Source organism: Coffea arabica, chromosome 8e, assembly GCF_036785885.1.
Source record: "Coffea arabica cultivar ET-39 chromosome 8e, Coffea Arabica ET-39 HiFi, whole genome shotgun sequence".
Taxonomy (NCBI): Eukaryota; Viridiplantae; Streptophyta; class Magnoliopsida; order Gentianales; family Rubiaceae; genus Coffea; species Coffea arabica.
The window spans coordinates 52,060,304-52,079,842 of NC_092324.1; the positions used below are offsets into that span (position 1 = coordinate 52,060,304).

General features: G+C 37.6%; 3 protein-coding genes across 3 annotated transcripts; 1 reads left to right on the forward strand and 2 right to left on the reverse strand.

Moving 5' to 3' along the window:
* Positions 1-839: 839 nt before the first annotated feature.
* On the reverse strand, positions 840-3,615 carry LOC113703915 (abscisic acid receptor PYL8-like). Its single transcript, XM_027225433.2, has 3 exons — positions 3,248-3,615; positions 2,472-2,687; positions 840-1,514 (listed from the first exon to the last, which is right to left on the reverse strand). The coding sequence occupies exons 1-3, from the start codon at positions 3,380-3,382 to the stop codon at positions 1,296-1,298; spliced, it is 570 nt and encodes a 189-aa protein (XP_027081234.1). The 5' UTR covers positions 3,383-3,615; the 3' UTR covers positions 840-1,295.
* Positions 3,616-5,958: 2,343 nt separating this feature from the next.
* On the forward strand, positions 5,959-11,006 carry LOC113703914 (uncharacterized). The gene is made up of 17 exons (XM_027225431.2): positions 5,959-6,118; positions 6,269-6,414; positions 6,711-6,761; positions 6,869-7,044; positions 7,306-7,383; positions 7,457-7,568; positions 8,043-8,127; positions 8,232-8,283; positions 8,369-8,430; positions 8,526-8,641; positions 8,755-8,867; positions 9,015-9,080; positions 9,194-9,251; positions 9,509-9,582; positions 9,789-9,837; positions 10,202-10,281; positions 10,660-11,006. Exons 2-17 carry the CDS (start codon positions 6,288-6,290, stop codon positions 10,720-10,722), a joined length of 1,362 nt encoding a protein of 453 aa, XP_027081232.1. The 5' UTR covers positions 5,959-6,118; positions 6,269-6,287; the 3' UTR covers positions 10,723-11,006.
* A 1,378-nt stretch (positions 11,007-12,384) lies between these two features.
* LOC113703215 (ethylene-responsive transcription factor ERF061-like) lies at positions 12,385-14,046 on the reverse strand. Its single transcript, XM_027224506.2, has one exon. It carries the CDS (start codon positions 13,573-13,575, stop codon positions 12,643-12,645), a length of 933 nt encoding a protein of 310 aa, XP_027080307.1. The 5' UTR covers positions 13,576-14,046; the 3' UTR covers positions 12,385-12,642.
* Positions 14,047-19,539: the final 5,493 nt, after the last annotated feature.

Consider the following 19,539-nt stretch of genomic DNA (forward strand, 5'->3'; position numbering starts at 1 on the left):
TGAGAGAGGTGGGCGAGGAGCTAGCAACACATAAATATTTTGTCGGCCCTCAAGGCCCCTGATCTAAATGCAGACCCTATTGCCTTGTGGAGGTATTGGGTAGGGATTAAGTACCCACTCATCACTCAAGTCACCACTCACCACTAGCCACTAGGCCATGGCCAGCTCACCCAAATGCTCAACCATGCGCTGATTCTCCAACCAGACCTTTTCCAGATTCAGCATGCAACGTGTTTGTCCTCCTTGCGCTCTCTTTACCAATAACTGACCACATTTTTACTTTTTTTTTCTAATCGTTTGGCCGGTTGAACAGGCTTCACAGCTTTACATAAAGCTACAGATAAGTAATGGGAACATGAAGAATAAAGCTAATAGCACAACACTTCTCCTAGGTCACGAATCAGAGAAAGTTCATTGAATCTCTGCTTTCAGTTTCCCAAGCTACATGGATCCCATATTCTCCATAAGAATCTGCCCATGCTCTATCTTCTCCATGACACCACTTCTATTGCAAAGACACCTTTAATATTTTATACTGATTCATTACCAGCAAGGTCCAGTCCACAACAAAGAACAGTATCTATATACTTTCCTTCCTAAATTCCACTACCGATGGCAATTCATTGGATATTCATGCAAGGTCACAATAGAAAATTACAGTTAAAATTGCACATTCATCAACTGGCTCATCCATAAAACTAGGAAAGCTACACAAGCAATTCAGGTATGAATCGCTGCAAGAATAGTATAGAACTCAAAACACGAGTTGACAACCCTCTAGTGAAAAGCAGGCAGAATTTAGCATTTAAAAGTCAAGCTTAAATCAATATAATTTCCAGTAAACAAAAAGAGTATCCTATTTTTTTTCTTTAAAAAGAAATGGTACAACGGGATGTATTCTAGGAATGCAACTATTAATCTATCATGGCATATCACCTATCCAGTACAAACATCTTCACAGTATAATATGACAATATGAAGGAAAACCCAGAGAATATGTCCTTAGCCAAGCATTACATGCACCTGGAATTACACAACACTTAAAAGGCAAATATATTTACAAGCCAAACTCGAGAATAACATGCTAGACTTATGGTTTAAAAGTCTGATGGGACGTGAGACGCTAAAGAGCAAGCATACGCCATCAAATGATTAGGTTATGCAGTTGCATATCCTTCAAAGATTGAGGATTGGCAAGATGCCGCTCTTTCTAGTCATTGAAATGAAAAATCTTGTACTTCAATGATGATAATTGGATATCTGAAGCTGCAAATCAAGTGTACCTCTTTCATGTCTCAATCTCTGTTAAGTGGCTCAACTCTATCCTGCACAGCTAGGCGCTCTGAGACATCAGCAAGTGACTTGAGGTTACACTTTATTAGAGCCTCAACAAAAAAACATGTTTCATCCTTGGTATTTCCCTCTGGCACGTCCACCACAAATGATTCAATAACCAATGTCCCTGGCCTCCCATCAATAACCTCTGGATGAACAGTGACGGTTGACATGTAGTTCTGCAGAATTTTTCACTACCCTTGATATACACATAGTAAAGAAAAAAGCACAAACAAGACAAGTTTGGCCAAAGAAGCCATGAAAAATCAATAGAATCTAAATCCTGTACGTGTAATTTGCAGCTGATGCAGCTAATTGCGTAGAAACTAGTCACCATAAACATGTTCGCTCAAATGCACAAAAACTGTAATCATGGCACAGAGTTGCATATGAATTGGAGCATCTATAACTCTTTTTTTTTGTTTATTTTAAGTGTAAGTGGGAGAGCTTGAACCTGGAACCTCTCACTTACACTCAATCCTCCCCAAATCTGCACATGCCAGAGCATTTCAAGTTACGATTCTCACAATGTTCTAAAGCACTGTAGGTGACAAGGACCTCAGTGCGTTCTCTCGAGAATGAATTGTGTATCAGTTATAATACAGTAGGTGACCGGCAACACTTAAAAACAGAAAAAAAAAAACTAATAAAACTAAAAAGATTTTAAAAAAAATGCATTCATGGACTATTCATGCTGAAGAAAAATAGCTGTTCACAGCAATAAATATTACACCTCAAGTAGTGAATGAAAATCAACAGTCATCTAACAAACGTACAAAATACAGCCGACTGCATACTGAATCTCCTAAATTCCCAGGTCACAATATTTCCCCCCAGTTCACAGGTAATTGTACTGGAAAACATGAAGAGGTTTCAAGATAGAATGAGGAGGACAGTTTTTCAGCATGAGACCACCTTATTACCTAGTAAACTCCTCAAGGCAATACAAAACTCAACCAACAAGTGTTTTACTGGCTCAAGAGAAAACATAGAAAGAAAGATACTTACATTAATATAGTCGATTTAGACTGCCATGGTAAATCCCGATGAAATTGCGTATCATCAGTAGTCAACTTGTATTCTCCTAGTCACATTTTGAATTTGCCAAACAGAGAAGAATCTATAAAGTATAGTACCTTTAGCCTGTGATCTCCACCTACAATCCGCATGCTAAAGATGTGCTCCTCATCATCCAGAAACTCTAATCTTTCAGTGCTAGTGGTAGCTGGAAGTCCAGACTTGACATTAACTTCTCTTACACTCCCGATCTCAAGATCACCCTGCACCACGCACCTGCTCACAAAGGGCTTGTACCTTTGCGGTTGATCAAACCTCCTTACTAGAGACCACACCTGAAATGCCCAATAGCTAGCTCATTTATCCACTCCCCACAGGAAAAAGAATCAGAAAATGCCAAGTTTACCCTGCTAATGCTAACAGTATCGATGTGTAAAACTTCCAAGAAACTAGCTAATCTTTGAAGTTCCTGCTACATACTGCAGGAGCTCACAAGCTCAACTACTTAGTCCTGACCTCTCCCCCTTCCCCAAGTATCATAAAAAAGAAAAAAAGAAAAAAAGGAAAGATGAGTAATTTTTGCAGGGGAAAAGCCTCAAGATTATCGTTGCCTGCATTATCTCTCACGCTTTCGGTATCAGTGAACAGAAAAAGCACTGCTAAGTGCCAGTAAGCATTAATATGCCAAAGCGTCGGACAAACTAAAAATCCAAGGAGACGATGATGAAAATAAAGTAATCCCAGATCAAATTCGCTCAAAAAAATCCCAAATAAAAATCACAAAAAGATTAACTGCCCGTAAATCAGGAAACACAGATCCAAAGCCCAACTGAACAGTTTTATATAAGCATAGACCAAAAAAAAAAAAAAAGAATCAAGAGCCCCTTTGACTTACAAGGTGAACTGGGGCTTTAATATGTTTAACAAGAGACGACGAGCATTGGTTGGCTTTGACCTCATGCATGTGATGCCTTCTGATGTGCTCATCTTCCATTCCAGTTCTTTTTTCGCCACTCATTATGCTGAACATAATCACTACTAATCAAACAATAAGCAATTCCGTAAGAGATTATTTCCACCGACAGAAGCAGGAACTTGAGTGGATTTTGCGTGTTATCGGATGGGATGAAGAGAAAGGGCAGAGGGAGTGGATGTTTGCGGCAAAGTCAGCCCTGGAAGGGTCCAAAATACACCGCCATTGAAACCTCCCCTGGCTTTAAATAAATAATGGGCCTAAAAAGTGTGAACAGAAGTGCTCTCTCTCTCTCTCTCTCTCTCTCTCTCATCCACATCTCATTTCCATTTTATGTAATAAATAAAAAGAAAAACTTAATTGCCTACAGCATTAATGGCTGCAATGTCTGCTGTTTCTTGTTATTGGCCAGATGGATTAAACTAAATTTCTCATTGCCTGCCATTCTCCTTTTTCATATAAAAAAATTATTTATAGTGATGGGATATAGGTGACAAGAAGCAAATAATTAAAAAATGTGTTAAGGAAATATTTTAAAAAATTTTCCTCTAATCTTTGGAAGTTTTTCAAAAATAATTAAAATATTTTTTAAATTATCATTTTACCTCACACGTATATTATTAGAGTACTTATTTTTAGTACTTTGGCTTTGCCTAGTATAATATATTCGGGGAGTTTGGTAAGAGTTTATTCATAATCATTTGGTTGTGGACAAATCAAATGAAATCGGCTTATGACTTAGTGCTCGTCAAATATTAAACTTGACTAAAACGTTCGGTTAGTATTTGCCAAATAGCATTAAACACGACCTGAGGAAGCGGCCGTCGCCAAATTGCCTTGGCAATTAGTGAAAAGGTTAAAAATTTACATGTAAAAATAATGAGGCTGCTCAAGTCCAAATTGCCTTCCCTACGCGAACAACAAAATTTGACGACAATTTTAAGTTAATTAAAGCATGAAATAAAAAGGTTTGGCTAATACTTATACTGTTGAATTTTTTTTTGAAAAAAAAAGAGGCATGGAGATGGAGGGTAATCCCTTTCAACCATATTAATTTGCGTTGGCTAATTAAAGCGTCAATTTTTACCCCTCTTTCGACCCTACCTACGTATAGGCCTGTCAACGGGTCGGGGCCGTGTCGAAATTCATTATTTCGGATCCAGACCCGACATACCAAATTGGATTCGGATTCGACTCGTTTACCCGACGGGTCTTCTACTCTATGTTCTGAATCCGAATCCGACGGGTGTCGGATCCGAGTCCGGGTCTACCCGAAAAAAATTATGAAAATTTACAATTTCTAATAAAAATGAGAAAAAAATATATTTGTACACTAATTTCTAACTAATACAAAAAAAAACCAAATAAGAAAATAAATCAAATTGGCTTTACTCAAATACATCGCTCTAATCAAATTATATTGATAAATATACATATTTTAAATTATTAATCCATTTATATCCGGATCCGGGTCTAATACGGGTCGGAATACTATATTCCGTATCTGACCCATTTTTTTGTTTGACAAAACGGATCCGGATCCGGATAACGGAATTAAATCCCTACTCATACCGGCAATAATTTCACGGATTCGGGCCGGGTCCGGGTCTAGACCCGGACCGTTGACAGGCATACCTACGTAAGCCCTCCCTTAATTTTTTTTTCCCCGATAAGCCCTCCCTTAACTAGAACCTGAAATGATGTGAGGACTGAAAGCGCGTAGTACCAGTTACCAAATGATCCACGTGACGAAGGTGAAAGGTCTGCCCAAATATCTTACAGATCGAATAATTTATTCTGTTCACGCCTTTCATGCGACGCTTCTTCTCTTTCAAAAGCCAAAATTAGGAGTTGTATCATGTCAATAATGGCATTCCACTAGTAGTAGTAAACATCAAAATTAGCTTGACCAAGTGTTTCAAAAAAAAAAAAAAAAAATTGCTTGATCAAGAGTCTTTGCCCGAGCTGTGGCCAAGTAGAATGATGTCATTTAGCCTCCGAGAGCCAACTTAAGTTGTAAGGACATTGATCGTACGGTCTTTGATTCAAACCCTTCATTTTGAGTTTTACTGATCGTCTTTCTTAAGGTTTGAAAATCTCCCATTAGAAGAAAAATGTTGGTAGCATAGTCATTTTATTCAGAGATTAACTTTGATAAAATCATGAGTTCCCAAAAAAAAAAAAAATGACAAAGTGTAGTTGAATTTGGAACTCAAAAATGTCATTATTTTGGAAAAAAAATTTCGTTTTGTCTTTTGTTTACATTAACTAGTGCAAAATTGTAGCCATCTCAGAGATCATGCAAGTGCCTCGTAAATCCGGTACTTCACAAGATACAACTTTTTCCTTCTTCAGGATTTAACAAAGAGTAAATTTTTTATACACTATTAGTATATATACTATCACAGTTAGATGAATAACACATGAGTAAATTTTGAATTTCAAATTCAAATTTTACACATATGTTATATACAGTATTTAATAGTGATAGTGTTTACACTAACAATGTATATTAGATTAACTCTTTAACAAAATCCTAGACTTGTAAATTGTAACTGCGTGCGTAAAGAAAATTTGCTGGAAATTTCATTGGGCCGACCCAAATGAAAAGCTCCTCAGTTTGCAAACGGGCCCAGAAGGCGATCTTCCCGGACAATAATTTCCCGCCAGTACTGCTCCTCGCCTTCATCGGCCTCCCTTTTTCCCGCCATTCCGCAAATCTTCTCAATCGATTCGCTTCTCAGAGTTCAAAGCTCCTTCTTCGTTCCTCAGCTCGCCAACCCCACGCGGATCGTAAGTTTTCTTCTTCGTTTCTGCAATATCTCAAAGTTTTAATTACAAAAATCAGTATATATTAAGTAGTAGTAATATTTTAATTTTCCTTAGGGCCAGGTTTTCTTTTTCTTTACAATAACCCTTTTTGCATATCATCTGTGAAAATAGTGTGACGAGTTTCCTAGTCATGGCTGGAGAGGGAGCTGAAAATGGAAGAGACGATATGATTATTGATGGATCAGGAGCTGATCAGCAGAGGCAGAATAATTTAATCTTTGATGGAGTCAACGTGAATTACCTCAAACTTTATTACGGTAAGTTTTCTTCGTCTTAGAATATGAATGTTCATTTCTTAATCTTGAACAAGTTTACTGCTTTTAATCTATCATCGATTATGCATAAATTCGAGAATTGTATAAATCCCAGTGCCTTTTTGTTCCTCGTCTTAGAGCAAGGATTCTGGATTTAATTTTTAGTGCCTCCATTCCCTTACCTTCCCCATCCTACTTCATCCTTCCCACCTCTCTCCCGTTGAAAGATTTCTTTTTTCGGAAAAAGAAAAACCTGTTGTCTACCGGATGCTTCCTTATATAGTTTCTGTCTGTGGCAGGGAAGCTTTTTCCTCATGCTGATGTGTTTAAATGGATGTCGTATGGGAACGGTATGCTGGATATCTTAACCTACAGGTTCCCCTTTTTGTTGGGGGAAAAAAGAGATACTGTATCTTTTCTTTTGAAGAACTCACAGAGTTATGTTTTGGCTGGTTAGATGGCAAGCATCCCGGGTGCGACCATTCATACTTCGGGCGCAGAGAATTCTCCTTCACCTTGGATAATGACATATATTTGCGGTTTCAGTCTTTCAGTGGCTTGTCTGAAATGGAAAATTCTATAAGGGAAAAATGTCCCTTTAAAATTGATATTGGCCCTGTTTACAGTGTGGATGTAAGATTTCTTTGCTTTGGTCCTGTTTTATTGGTAAAAATGTCCATTTGTTTACATTCTGGGTACGTATGAGTTATGACATATGTTGCAAGCGCAATATGAGAATGCAATGAATGAATAGCGGAAGATTGGAAATCGATGTTGTTTTTATCAAAACATGCTTGAGGCTTCTTTTATTTGAATGCTCAGTACCATCCTGTACGCATGAATGAGTCATCGGCTTTTCATTTAGCATTTTATGTGCTTTCTCGTTTCCTGCAGCCTGCAAGGAGGCATGCCTATGCACAAGGGAGTGATAATGTCTTCACTCCAGTCGAGAGGGAGCTCATTTTTGATATAGTGAGTTGCTTAATTTTACAATTTAAGACTGCATAGTTGGAATCCCCAGCCATTTGACATTTCTATGATACAGGATATGTCTGACTATGATGACGTAAGATATTGCTGCTCAGGGGCCGATGTCTGTTTGGATTGCTGGCCATTGATGACAGTTGCTATTAAAGTTCTTGATTCTGCCCTTAGAGGTATTCATACTGTTTTCATCTATGATCTGAGTATGTTCTCTGCTCATCCTTAAAGCTGTCATTTCTGGCATTTATATGTTAAGAGAAATTTCTTTTCCATTATCACTATTGTATTGCGGCTCATTGATATGCTAATTGACAGTGTTTTTTTGTTTTTTGGTACTCTTTGTTCACTTTCTGATGTAGTATATGATCTTGCGTACTGCCAATTTTTAACTGGTTGAATCATATTTGATCCTTTTTGTCCTGTCAAACAGTATTTTCTTCCTCTTCAGAGCGGTTTTTTTTTTTTTTTTGTGAGTGCTTACTTTCATTTTATTGGAACTTGTTTTCAATTTCTGTTGAGGTTCGAATTTTTTCTTATAATCTCTTAGATACTGAAATTATTTGTGGATTTATCTACAAAAGAATATAATCTGTTGACCAAATATCATATACTACAACATCCTAATTTCAATCAACTTTGTCCTGCAGATGACTTTGGATTTAATCACATCCTCTGGGTGTACAGTGGTCGACGTGGTGTGCATTGTTGGGTGTGCGATGGAAAAGCTAGGAGGTAATGCTAACATTTGAGAAAAGTAAAGGAAATTTAGACTTGTAAATTTGCTGTAAATTTGCTATTCACCAATTGAGGTGTGCCTTATATTGCTACTACACCAGGTTGAATAATGAACAGAGGGCAGCTATTGCAGATTACTTTCGTGTGTATAAGGTAATCCATACCTATCTCAGATCTCCAGTGATTCTGGATTATTTTTTCTTAGCCCAAGATCTAACGAGCACATTTTTCTGTTCAGGGTAATGAGAATAGTCATAAAATGGTTTCTCTATTAGGTCAAGCACTTCATCCCTTCCTTGTGTAAGTGCATTTGTCATTTTCTTATGATAGGTAATCAAGTAATTTTCTATATCTATTTGCATCTTTGTGAATAAGTCCTCATTATATCTCTGCAGGAGAGCACACAATGAAGTTCTGAAAATTTTCTTCGAGGAAAAATTGCTTTCCACTCAAAATCTATTATTAGATGAGGACCGATACGAGAAGATTCTAGGAATGATTCCTGATGAATGTATGTGTATTTAAATATCATTGGAATTCATCTCCTGATCCTCGTTCTGTTGTGTTACGGGTAACCCTTCCTCAAGCACTGGGAAGTTGTGAAACAGAATGTTTATTTTGCAGCCATTACTTCAGAGCTTCGTGGAAAGTGGGCTGATAATAGGCGCTCAAAAGAAGATATTAATGTTGTCCGCTGGCAGCAACTGAAGCACATGCTGCAATCAGGGAAACAAAAGGTCAGTAGGTCAGAGTAAAGGAGCTGCAGTTAGCTAAAGCTAATTCATGTATCCTGCTCCTTCTATGTACTCCCAGTCTGAAGTTACCGATAAACAATCAAATCTTGATTGAGTAAATCAAAATGTACTTTCCTTTTCCCGTTTCAGTTGCATCTTCGTCGGTGTGTGGAAGAGATAGTTTTTTCTTTTACATATCCAAGGCTTGACATGGAGGTCTGTAAATTCCCCCTACCTCTTCTACTGCCTCTTGTCAGACATCATATTTCCTTGCTAATCACCTTAACTTCTTCTGTTCCCAACCTGAATGAATCACTGAAATGTATCAGGTTTCAAGACACATGAACCATTTGCTAAAGGCACCCTTCTGTGTACACCCAAAAACAGGTTTGCATTAACCTTCAAGATATATAGAAGTTCAGGATTTTATAAATTCTGATGGGTGCTCACTTTCATTTGATTTTAGTATTAGAAACCGTGTGCATTGATTGGAAAACCTATCTTTGGACTTTGGGTTCAAACTTTAGCTGTGAAGATATGATAGCTGTTGAGCATATGTACTGTGATTCATCTGAAATGCATTTTTCTTGTTTGCAGCTCCTTGACATACAATTCTTGCATCTTGCTTCCTTTTTTTTCTGCAGGCCGTGTGTGCATTCCTATTGATCCAAACTGCTGTGAAGATTTTGACCCTACTGCAGTACCGACACTTTCTAAGGTAAGCATCAATGTGCAAGAAATTATTCATCATTTCTACAAGAATTTATTATGGGAATGCTGATAGCCTTCTGTATGCCCCCTTATTTTGGGAGTGGTCAAATGGTTTTAAATAGTTAATTCGTTCTCAAAATAAAAAAATCTTTGTTGTTTTTTATCACAAATAAGTTTCTTATCTATTCATTATCTCCTTACCCAAATATGCAGATCCTTGAAGAACTTAATACGGAAGGTTCAAGAAAGGAAGGTGACAATGGTATGCTTACAGAACCAGAGATTCTATGAGTGCTCTTTGATTTGGTTGATGAAAGTTAATCTAGCAAGCATCCCAGAATGAATAATTATTTCTGGCTCTTCTTAATTGCCTAATTATTTAGAATATATGTTATGTTCATTGTGAATTAGATGGCACACAATTGCTTCAGGTTGGTGTTTCTTCCTTTTGTCATTAGGTGAATTTATCTGGAATGACCATGATAAAACTTGAAAACTGTCATGGCTTTTAAACATCTGCACATTTAGTAGTATATTCCATTCAAGATAGTTGTCTAATGACTCCAAGTCTTTCCAAACTGGAAGGTCAGATATTAGTTATACATTATGGTAATTCTTGGTGGCAGAATGGGATAGAACATCGCTGGGAGATTCTGTCAGATATTTTCGATCATCTTTCTTGCAGCCTCTGCTAAAATCATGCAAGGTATTTCTCAATTATTATGATAACTTGTTCTCACACTAAAAGACTATGGTCTTTTCCATTTTCTTCCTATATTATTTTTTTGAATTTTGGGGTTGTGTTCATTGTTTTCTGAGACACATTATATTTTCTCTATGAACACTAGTGTTATATAGGCTAGCTCTTATGTCATCTAAGGTCAAAAGTTTTTTAACACCATCTAAATTTTGTTAGCCCTAGGCCTTGAACTCCATTTTTTTTTTTAATCTTGCCTTTTTCCTGTATTAGTTATCTCTTAGCTATTCCCCTGGACTAGCAATGAAATCTGCATCTATTTCGAATTTGAATGAACAGAGTTGAGAAACATTAGGATTGACCCAAGGCATTTTGTGAACTGCGCAGGAGGAGATAGAGAGTTCCTATAGTGCCAAACTTCAGGAGTCAAAGAACTCACTGAACTGGTAGAGTATATATTATTCTTCATCATGTGTAATTTTACTTCTATAAGTTGATAGGTTGATATAAAAGTGTCAAGTCCATTTGTTTTTCTGAGGCATGCTGGTACTTTTGCTCCACTTTTTTCAGTTAGCAGTTGGGAGTCATTAACGGTTGTCATGTACGTAACATATTATAGTTGTCATGGCAAAAAGTTGTAGAGATCAGTAATTTATTAACAGTTGTCATGTATGTAAGATATCTCATATGGCTTAGGCAAGTAATCTGAAGAATTTTAAGTGCAATTTATTCCATGCAATGATATCACTAAAAATTTAGACGGGCTTCCAGTTGGCACCTGTAGGTGGAACCTTGAGTGGCACTTTGATCAGTAGGATGTACTGTTGTTCAGAATATAATCTCTGTGCTAATTACAGAACATAATCCATTAGATGTTGTGCAAATGTTTCAGACAACTTTGCATTCCCTAGTCCTAGTAAGGAATGTTGTGTAGCAACAGGCCTTGGGGTTTTTTTTTTTTTTTTTTTCTTTTATTTTAACCATGAAGTGGAAGCTGGAATGGAACGTGTATTCGTGCCAAAATAACATGGGTACTAAATCCTCCATCTTTTTTTTTTCTTTTTTTTTATTTTTTTTTTCAATTATCATCTATATTCCTACTCCTACTCTATCTATGGGAGAGGTTCAACTGAGCCTATGGAGACCGATGGGGACAGAACCACCACCGGATCAAACGGGTGCACTACGCACCCGTTTGAATTTGAAGCAATGCCACAAGAGTGGCATTTTGGTGGGAGGCAAGGTTTGAAACAGACGGATAGTGCACCCGTTTGGATTTGAAGCAGAGCCACAAGAGTGGCATTTTGGTGTCAAACCTTGCCTCCCACCCCACCAAAGCCTTAAGGGCTTGGTGGTGGTCACCAGCCCAAGAGCTGGTGGTTGGGTACTAAATCCTCCATCGTACAACACGAATTATCTTGTGGTCCTCACCCTTCTGAAGTGCTAAAAGAGCACTGCTGCGTGTTCTTGGAAAGTAAAACTGCGAATAAATAACCTCCTTGACTTCAATCTTTGCTTTTAGAAAATCGCATCAGTTCCAAACGTTTTGAGAATCGGAAGAGAAAATTTTTGCACTCGGTCTAAAAACACGTAGACTGATAACTGATTACCAAAGCCAAAATCAGTCACCACGGGGGACTTTACCAGAACGAACTCTTCATTGTCAAAAGCAGCCAACCGTGGTACTCTCCCTCTGTGGTTTTCCTTCGCGACAATGAAAGGACTAGATTATTTTCTCCATGTGATTGAATTCGTAATTTTCTAACAAAAACAAATAAATGTTGCAAAAGATTCTGCGCGTGGATTTCTGCCTTGGTGAAATCTTGTATTTGTAGCTCACTACTATGGTTAAGTTACCCCCACACATCTTCCAAAATGATCAACCACAGATAGATATTATAGACAGATCCAGAGGATAGCAGAAATTGAGTACTAACCAGACGTTCTTTGCATCTTCTTGCATATCGAAGTAAAATTAACAAATCCATCACGACAAATCATTATGAACTTTTTTTAGTAATCACGAGTTGGGTGGGTGAGATAACTTGCTACTTCTCATGTCCTAGATGCATATGAAAACTTCTTCAGGGTGAAGTGATCTGCATAAATTGATGATTCAACACCCAACTCCACTCACTAATATTCGAACTCCTCACCATCCAAACAAAGGTTAAACACCAACACACAACTGAGCGCAGCAAACCTGACAGTAGTACTACTACTAGACAGGGTACCACCAAAATTAAGCATTTACACTAACTACTAGTATTATTACATAAGACGTAAGAACTAAAGACTGAATTCCCTAAATTTCTAGACGTACAAATAGTGACTGGGAAAAAAAAAAAACGAAGTCTCAAAATCTAATTTCTAATTAGCCAGCACTTCCCATATCAAATCAGGATCAAAGGAGGGAAATCTAGCAAGGGAGCAATCCTCAAACTCTGAACCCACCGGTCCAACTGGAAATTCACCTGAGATCGAGGTAGATGAATTCTCACCCTTCCAAATTCCATCTTCCGAAACACTAGGAGTCGGTGAAACCAATTCACTACTCCAACTGTTGTCGTTACCAAGCGGAGGCAGTGAGGATGAGGATGAGGATGTATCAAGAATCTTCATTTCCTTCTTGCTCTCTTTAACCTTTGTAGCATCACCACTTCCGCCACTACTTTTCTTGGCATTCTTGTTGGCTTTCTCTCTTTTAACCTTCTGGCAAATTGCTTGAATTTTAGCATCCACAGCATTCTTCAGAGCGTTCAACCTGGCACCATCTCCAAATCCCAACTTGCTAGGATCGCGAAGATTGGGAAAATTCAACCGGGCATACTCCCCGCGAAGCTTGTAAGCTGCTCTGTCGTATGCATAGGCTGCTGCTTCAGCTGTGTCATAGGTTCCAAGCCAAACTCTCATTCTGTTCTGAGGAAGTCTTATCTCAGCTACCCACTTGCCCCAGTGCCTCTGCCGCACCCCTCTGTATAGCTTTTTCTTGCATGGATGCATAAAACTCTGTGCATATACAGAGTTCTGAAGAGGGTTCGTTAGCCTAATTCTTGAAACTGCAGAGGAGTTTCCTTTATTTTCTTCATAGAATTTGTGGAGCAGATCTCTTTGTTTGAGGTAGACTGAAGATCCTAGTGGCTCAAAAACAGAGTCCGCCACAGGATTTGGCTGTTGGCCGTAAGAGAGGATTGAGTCTAAGGTGTTAGCACCACCAGTTAAAATGAGATGCGAGAGTGAAGATCGAATGCTAGCACCATCTTCAAATGCTAAAGGCACGGTGTTTTCTTGAACTCTTGCCATTTTACTTGGGATTTGATTTTCAAAGCGAGACAAAACAGGGGAGAAACAGAGGAGGAAACAGGGGACTCAAAAAAAAATTTGTCCCTTTTTCCCGGATCAGGAGAGTGAGATTGATGAGAAAAGAGGAAATCTATAAGAAGAAGAATTTGGGAATGAAAGGAAGGATAATAACTCTATTCAGTACTTAATGGCAGCTGCTGATCCACACAAAATATCGGGATCAACTGGGAACTGGGGTTTTCAGGGATTTTGAGTTCAAAAATTTGATGCAGAAATGGTTAGTGATACAAGATGAAGACAAGGATTGAAGGACCTGAATGAAGAGAAGGGATGAAGTTGGAGAATGAGAAGCAACAGAGAGTATTTACTCTTTTGAATAGAGATAGAAATGTGAAAGCTGTTAGTAAAAAGTAGTAGTCCTAGCGCAGAGATTCTAGCCTACACCCTGCAATATGAGAATTATTTCAGGGTTGGGTCTCCGCTCGCTGTATTTATAGCTGCAGACGATTTTTTGGCCAAGGACTGCTTCAGCCTGTCAAGAGTTCACATTTATGATTCAACTTTTACTCTCATCTACTGAAGTAGAACAGTGCCACTCGTTTCAAACTTTATCCCCAAAAAGGTATATAAAATGATCAATTTACTGATAAAAGTAGAAGAGTAGATTTAAAGATCCTCAGAATGGGCCTAATATTTACTCCTCCATCTTCTTTAAATTCTGCATATCAGGTGGATAGAAAGAACATTCAAGTGCCTAGCTATAACTATATTCAAGTGTTTTCAACAATAATCATGATAGATTTTCGCATCTAATTCGTTTTAATCCTTTTAATACTAACATATACACCGTTGATGTATAATTTTTTTTTAATATTAACAGGTTTAGATTATAACACGAATTCAAATTTCAGGTTTAAATCATGTACACGTGACGTGCATATGTAATTGTTAGTGTAAAAAAATAATTACTATACTATCAGTGCATAAAAAAAATTAATCAATTCTTTGTTAGGATTAATCTTTTAGAAGTCCATAACAAATGATAATAAAGCAAAAACGGAGAAAGAAAAGAGATGAGACTGAGCACAGAATCAGACATGAGGGAAGGAGGGCTAAGTTTTTAACTTATCCCGTGTGGACCAAAGTGGTCCGTACAAGTGATTATAAAAGCTTACTTTATGAATTTATTACATGTGGAGCCAGCCCAGTTGCAGTTAAAGTCCAAAATGTACGCATTAATTCATTGCCACGCGCCCCAGTTTGGTTGAGATTTGCCTTTGATTGCCATTTTCTGCTTATGTATGGCAGGGGAAATTTGCTTCCACTCCTTGTTTAACGAATGAATCCTTGTGTCCTCTTCTTCTTTACCATTCCTCGGGAGGAGAGCGACGGGCGATTGCAGCTCAGCTTGGCTAACTTGTTCAGATGAAAATCTTCTCATTTCACAATGCAAACTCAAGATCAGGATATTTTCAACGTTCCGTAACTTACACAATAGAGGTAATTATTGGGATTCAGCCCATTTAGATTTTCCGTTTGCATAAATCAAAGAAAGGCACGAGTGTATTTGGATTGTAAATTATTTGAGATAATTTTATGGAAAAAGTACTATAGCACTTTTTTGATATGATGTATGTGAGATAAAAAAGTGATTAAAAATGTGTTGATGATACAAGTAAATCAGTGTATGTAAATAAGATGTAATAATTTACAATCCAAACACACTCAGATACGTGGTTAGTGATTAGATCATCCAATAATGGCCTCTAAGTAACATTCACGGTCTTTATATATATATATATCAAGGTTACAACTTTTCTAAAGCTCACAAAAAAGTCTAGAATCCTGTCGAAAAGCTAAAAGCTTCTTTAACCCAAATGTATAAAAAAATTTCCCTAGTTATGAGCTTAGTCAAAAGAAACAAAAAGGTCCTTTATTTAGTGTACGTATTAAACAAAAAAAAAAAAAAATAGTTTTAGATCTTGTTTCTTGTCAAAAGATTTGCTTGTCAAAAATTCAGGCAAATAGAATCATTATTGTTGCCCTTTACCCTCTGTAGATGAGAAAAATCCGAAAGTAAACCTTTTTAACATTTGAATTTGCTTCAAACCCCCTTTTTAATATTCGGATCGGGAGAAATTGTACACCTCCTCAATAATTTCTCCCTCCTTCTACTGTTAAAGAGCAAATGTACTAGTTTCAGCTATGGTACTTGCCTAAAATTTCAGTGGAAGTGTCTTGACCAGTGTTACCCCAATCAATTATGCATATTGCTTTGGATTTGTCTTGACAACTGGAATATTAAACAGGATCGTACGTTCTTGACATTCAACTCAAAGTGTTGTAGCTGTGGCTGACAGACAAGCAATTTCAGGAATAATCAAGGAAAGCTAATCTTAAATTCTGCATCGCCAGCATTTCAAAAATGACAAGACACACTTCTGTCCTACTACCTTAAAAAAATTTGCATCCACACGTAATTTAATCTGCAAGAGCAATGCTCCTACAACAGACTGTCATGCACCTAATAATCTGCAAAGTCCTGATGATTAATTCACAATTTTTAAAGTCTCTAAATTCACATCATGTCATGTGTAATTTAAAAAGTTCACGTTTACAGAAACTAACCAAATTGGATCCAAATTGTATGATGCATAATCATCGATCATGGTCTTGAAAAGATTTCGCGGCGCATAATTCAAAGTACAACTAACTAATGATGTGGTAGTCGAAAAGATCAATCGGGTCGGTGATACTAATGCATGGGTAAAAAACTCAAGAGGAGGAGCCAAGCGGAGTCCAAAAGCCACTGCGAAACGACACTTGCAAAAATATATATCATCACCGTCAAAGGGTGAAACAGGGTGGGAGGACCAAGCGCTCAACAATCAACCAGTGGCTGAATTCCAAATGGAGGCTGATGACCGATTCTTCATCCATCCTCATCTTCTTTTAGATGGTGAAGAGGGAGTGACATCAGACCAGTCATCAGAGAGAGAGTTGTTATCGCATCTTTTTGCATGGGACCCGAGGCATTAAAGACGTAAAGGTGGCTTTGAAGGATGATGATGATGATGGATGGCGTTTTGAAGACAAGGCTCGTGATGGACCCAATTTCAAAGGCCTAGAGACCCTTTTTTCCTATCTGCATGTGATACCAACCTAACCCTCTTCTTCTTCTCTGGAAAAGTCAATCCATATCCTTTTCCCCCCATCCCCCGTGCCTCTCATGCCCTCCTCCCTCCCTTTATGCAAAATGCCCACTCTTCTGATTTTTCTTTTTTTTTTTTTTTGGCCTTCAATTCCCTCTTTCACCAACCCATCCAAGACGAGTATGAGGATTATTAGGCAACGATAAAGAAATTCACAAAGCCAAAAATGACGATGACATCAACCTAATTTCACTCTTTTTTTTTATGGTCGTTCAGTTTCCAAATTTGAGTCGAAATGAGAATCCTCTTTCTCTCCTTCCTTGATGGAACCCAAACCGGGCTTCTCTGAATTCGTCTTCAAATTAAACATGCTCAAAAAAGCACATTCTTTGCTATGCATCTTTGTTACTTATAGGAACTGCACCATTAACAACTCGTTAAATTTGAGACCTAGAATGGGTGCCTTTCGCTTAAGAAACAGGCCTTTTTTTGATGTAACACCATTGTTCCTAAGTTTCCTTTTTTTCTTTTTTCTTTTTTTGGCTTTCACTTCACATTTTCGGGTGTGAATGTGAAATCATACTTGCTCGAGAAAGTGGAAATTTCTCTTCTGGCGGTGGCGGTTTACACAAACGACATCTTGGCCAATTCTTTGAGGCCGCATCCGCATCATCATGGCCCAAAATTGTTTGAAATTCCATATGATCATCCCCACTCACTGCTAGTCACTAATTCGAGTGTTTACGTGTAGGGTTGACCTTTCAAAAAGTTGTATTTTGGCTGTATTCGGCTGGGGCTGGCCTACAAATGCACTGGCTGACGCCGACAACAAATGTGGTCCCACCTCCGATGCCGACGCGTCCCCACTTGGCCGATCGGATCATCAACGTGTCCACCTCGTCCATTAAATACTATCAAGACAAGGTCAACAACTCGATACAGCTGAACCCTACTCATTACCCCCCTCTCGTGATTTCTTTTTCTTCTGAAGCTTGCAAAACGAAGTGACGTCGTTTTGGGTCAACTGCTTGTGTAAAACCTCTCCGCTCTTCTTCCCCCCCCCCCCTCCCCCAACCTCCTTCTCCCCCATAAAAAATATTTTTTTTTCCATTTTTTGTTTTTGGAGGGGGGGGGTTGGGGGTGCCATGTATTGAAGCTTTATCATCTTTTTTTTTTTGTAATAAAAGGAATTATATATTAAAACAAACTTAAGTTATAGGTACAAAACTTAAGTTATGGGTAAGCTTTATCATCTTTGTACATGTCTTTCACGTTTTGGGACAAGGCTACTGCACGTCAACTGCCATGTCATAATGACATCATCACCATCAGTTTTGTGACGTGTCCCAGAGGCAACTGTCTGGTCCACCACTCGCTCTTGTAATATTCATGGTGTTTGATATCGAAGTTATGTGTGGACCTAGCCAGCCACTCTCGTGGCCTTGCCTCTCGAGTCTCGACCCTCGTTCCCTGTTGTATTCGTTGGTGGTTGCGGCTCATACTCAATGATAGAGGAAAATACATCCATGACTGTTCATTCCCAATATATATATATATATAAAGGTTACTGTTCCCATTGCCTACATATGAGAGACGTGTAAGATTTATCTTAAAAATTAAGGGGATGAGGATAAATAAATGAAGAATCGAGAAGAGGCATAGGTGAGTGAAAAATGAATCTTCGTTTTGAGACGATGAATAAATAAAGTAGTGTAAACAATTAGAATGAAATAGTAGACTAATTTTTGTAAAAGGTAATGTAAAACTGCATTGGAGAATCTAATTATACATCTCGAGTTAGAAAATTACAAAAAGCATTATTGATAGATAGTATCATGATTTCGGTTAATTGGTGGGAAGTAAAGTGGATTTGGAATTATTATTATGTTGTATTACGGTAAGAAACCGCATTATTATGTTTTGTATGATTTTTTAGAATTTCATGCGAAAATAATTAATTGTTTACTTGCACACAAAAAGAATAAATGTATTTATCAAATATACTCATATGGTTCTTGGGACGGTACTCGTGGGGGTGGTAAAAGTGGATAATTGCTTGGCATCAAACTTGCAATGGATAGTTATTCGATCTTCACAAATATATGTTAATTGTCATACTTGTTATTTCTAAACTCACAATAATATGTTTATTTCCAGATATATTCCGCGTTATGTTTGTTTCATTTTCTAGGAGTAACTTATCAGGCTTGCGTCCTACATCATTTTATTAAGTTACATAAACCTTTTTTTTTCGAGGGATAATTAATGCTGTAGTGCAATATTCAATACTTCTGTTGTGCAAGTAAATAGGTTTTGTTAAGTACGTACACACCATTTTTTTCTTGATTATTATTCACGATAACAAGAATGACCAGATAGAATGTCGAAGTTCATTGAAGTAGTCAAAGACTCGAAGTAAAGGGGTTGGAAATATGGTAGATGTTGTAGCTTGAATCGGCAAAGATTCTCAGCCGAGTTCTATACGATTCCTGACAAACATTTCCGGATAACAATAATTTGAGTTCTATACGATTGTTGTACTATTTTGTTTATTAGAATACTATGAACAAGTTTGATACTCCCTCCGTCCCATTTTGATAGTTCTTATTCCTTTTTCATCTGTCCCAAATTGTAGTCCACTTTCCAATTGAAGAATGTAGTTGTATTTTAATTTTTCGAAAATTATTTGGTGAACCAAATTAATTATGTTATGGCATGATAACCGGTTTTGCTAGCTTTAGACCAAACAATTTGAAACAGAACCTAAGGGCTAGAGTGTTAAAGAGAAAAGAAAAGAAAGAGAAAGTTTTAA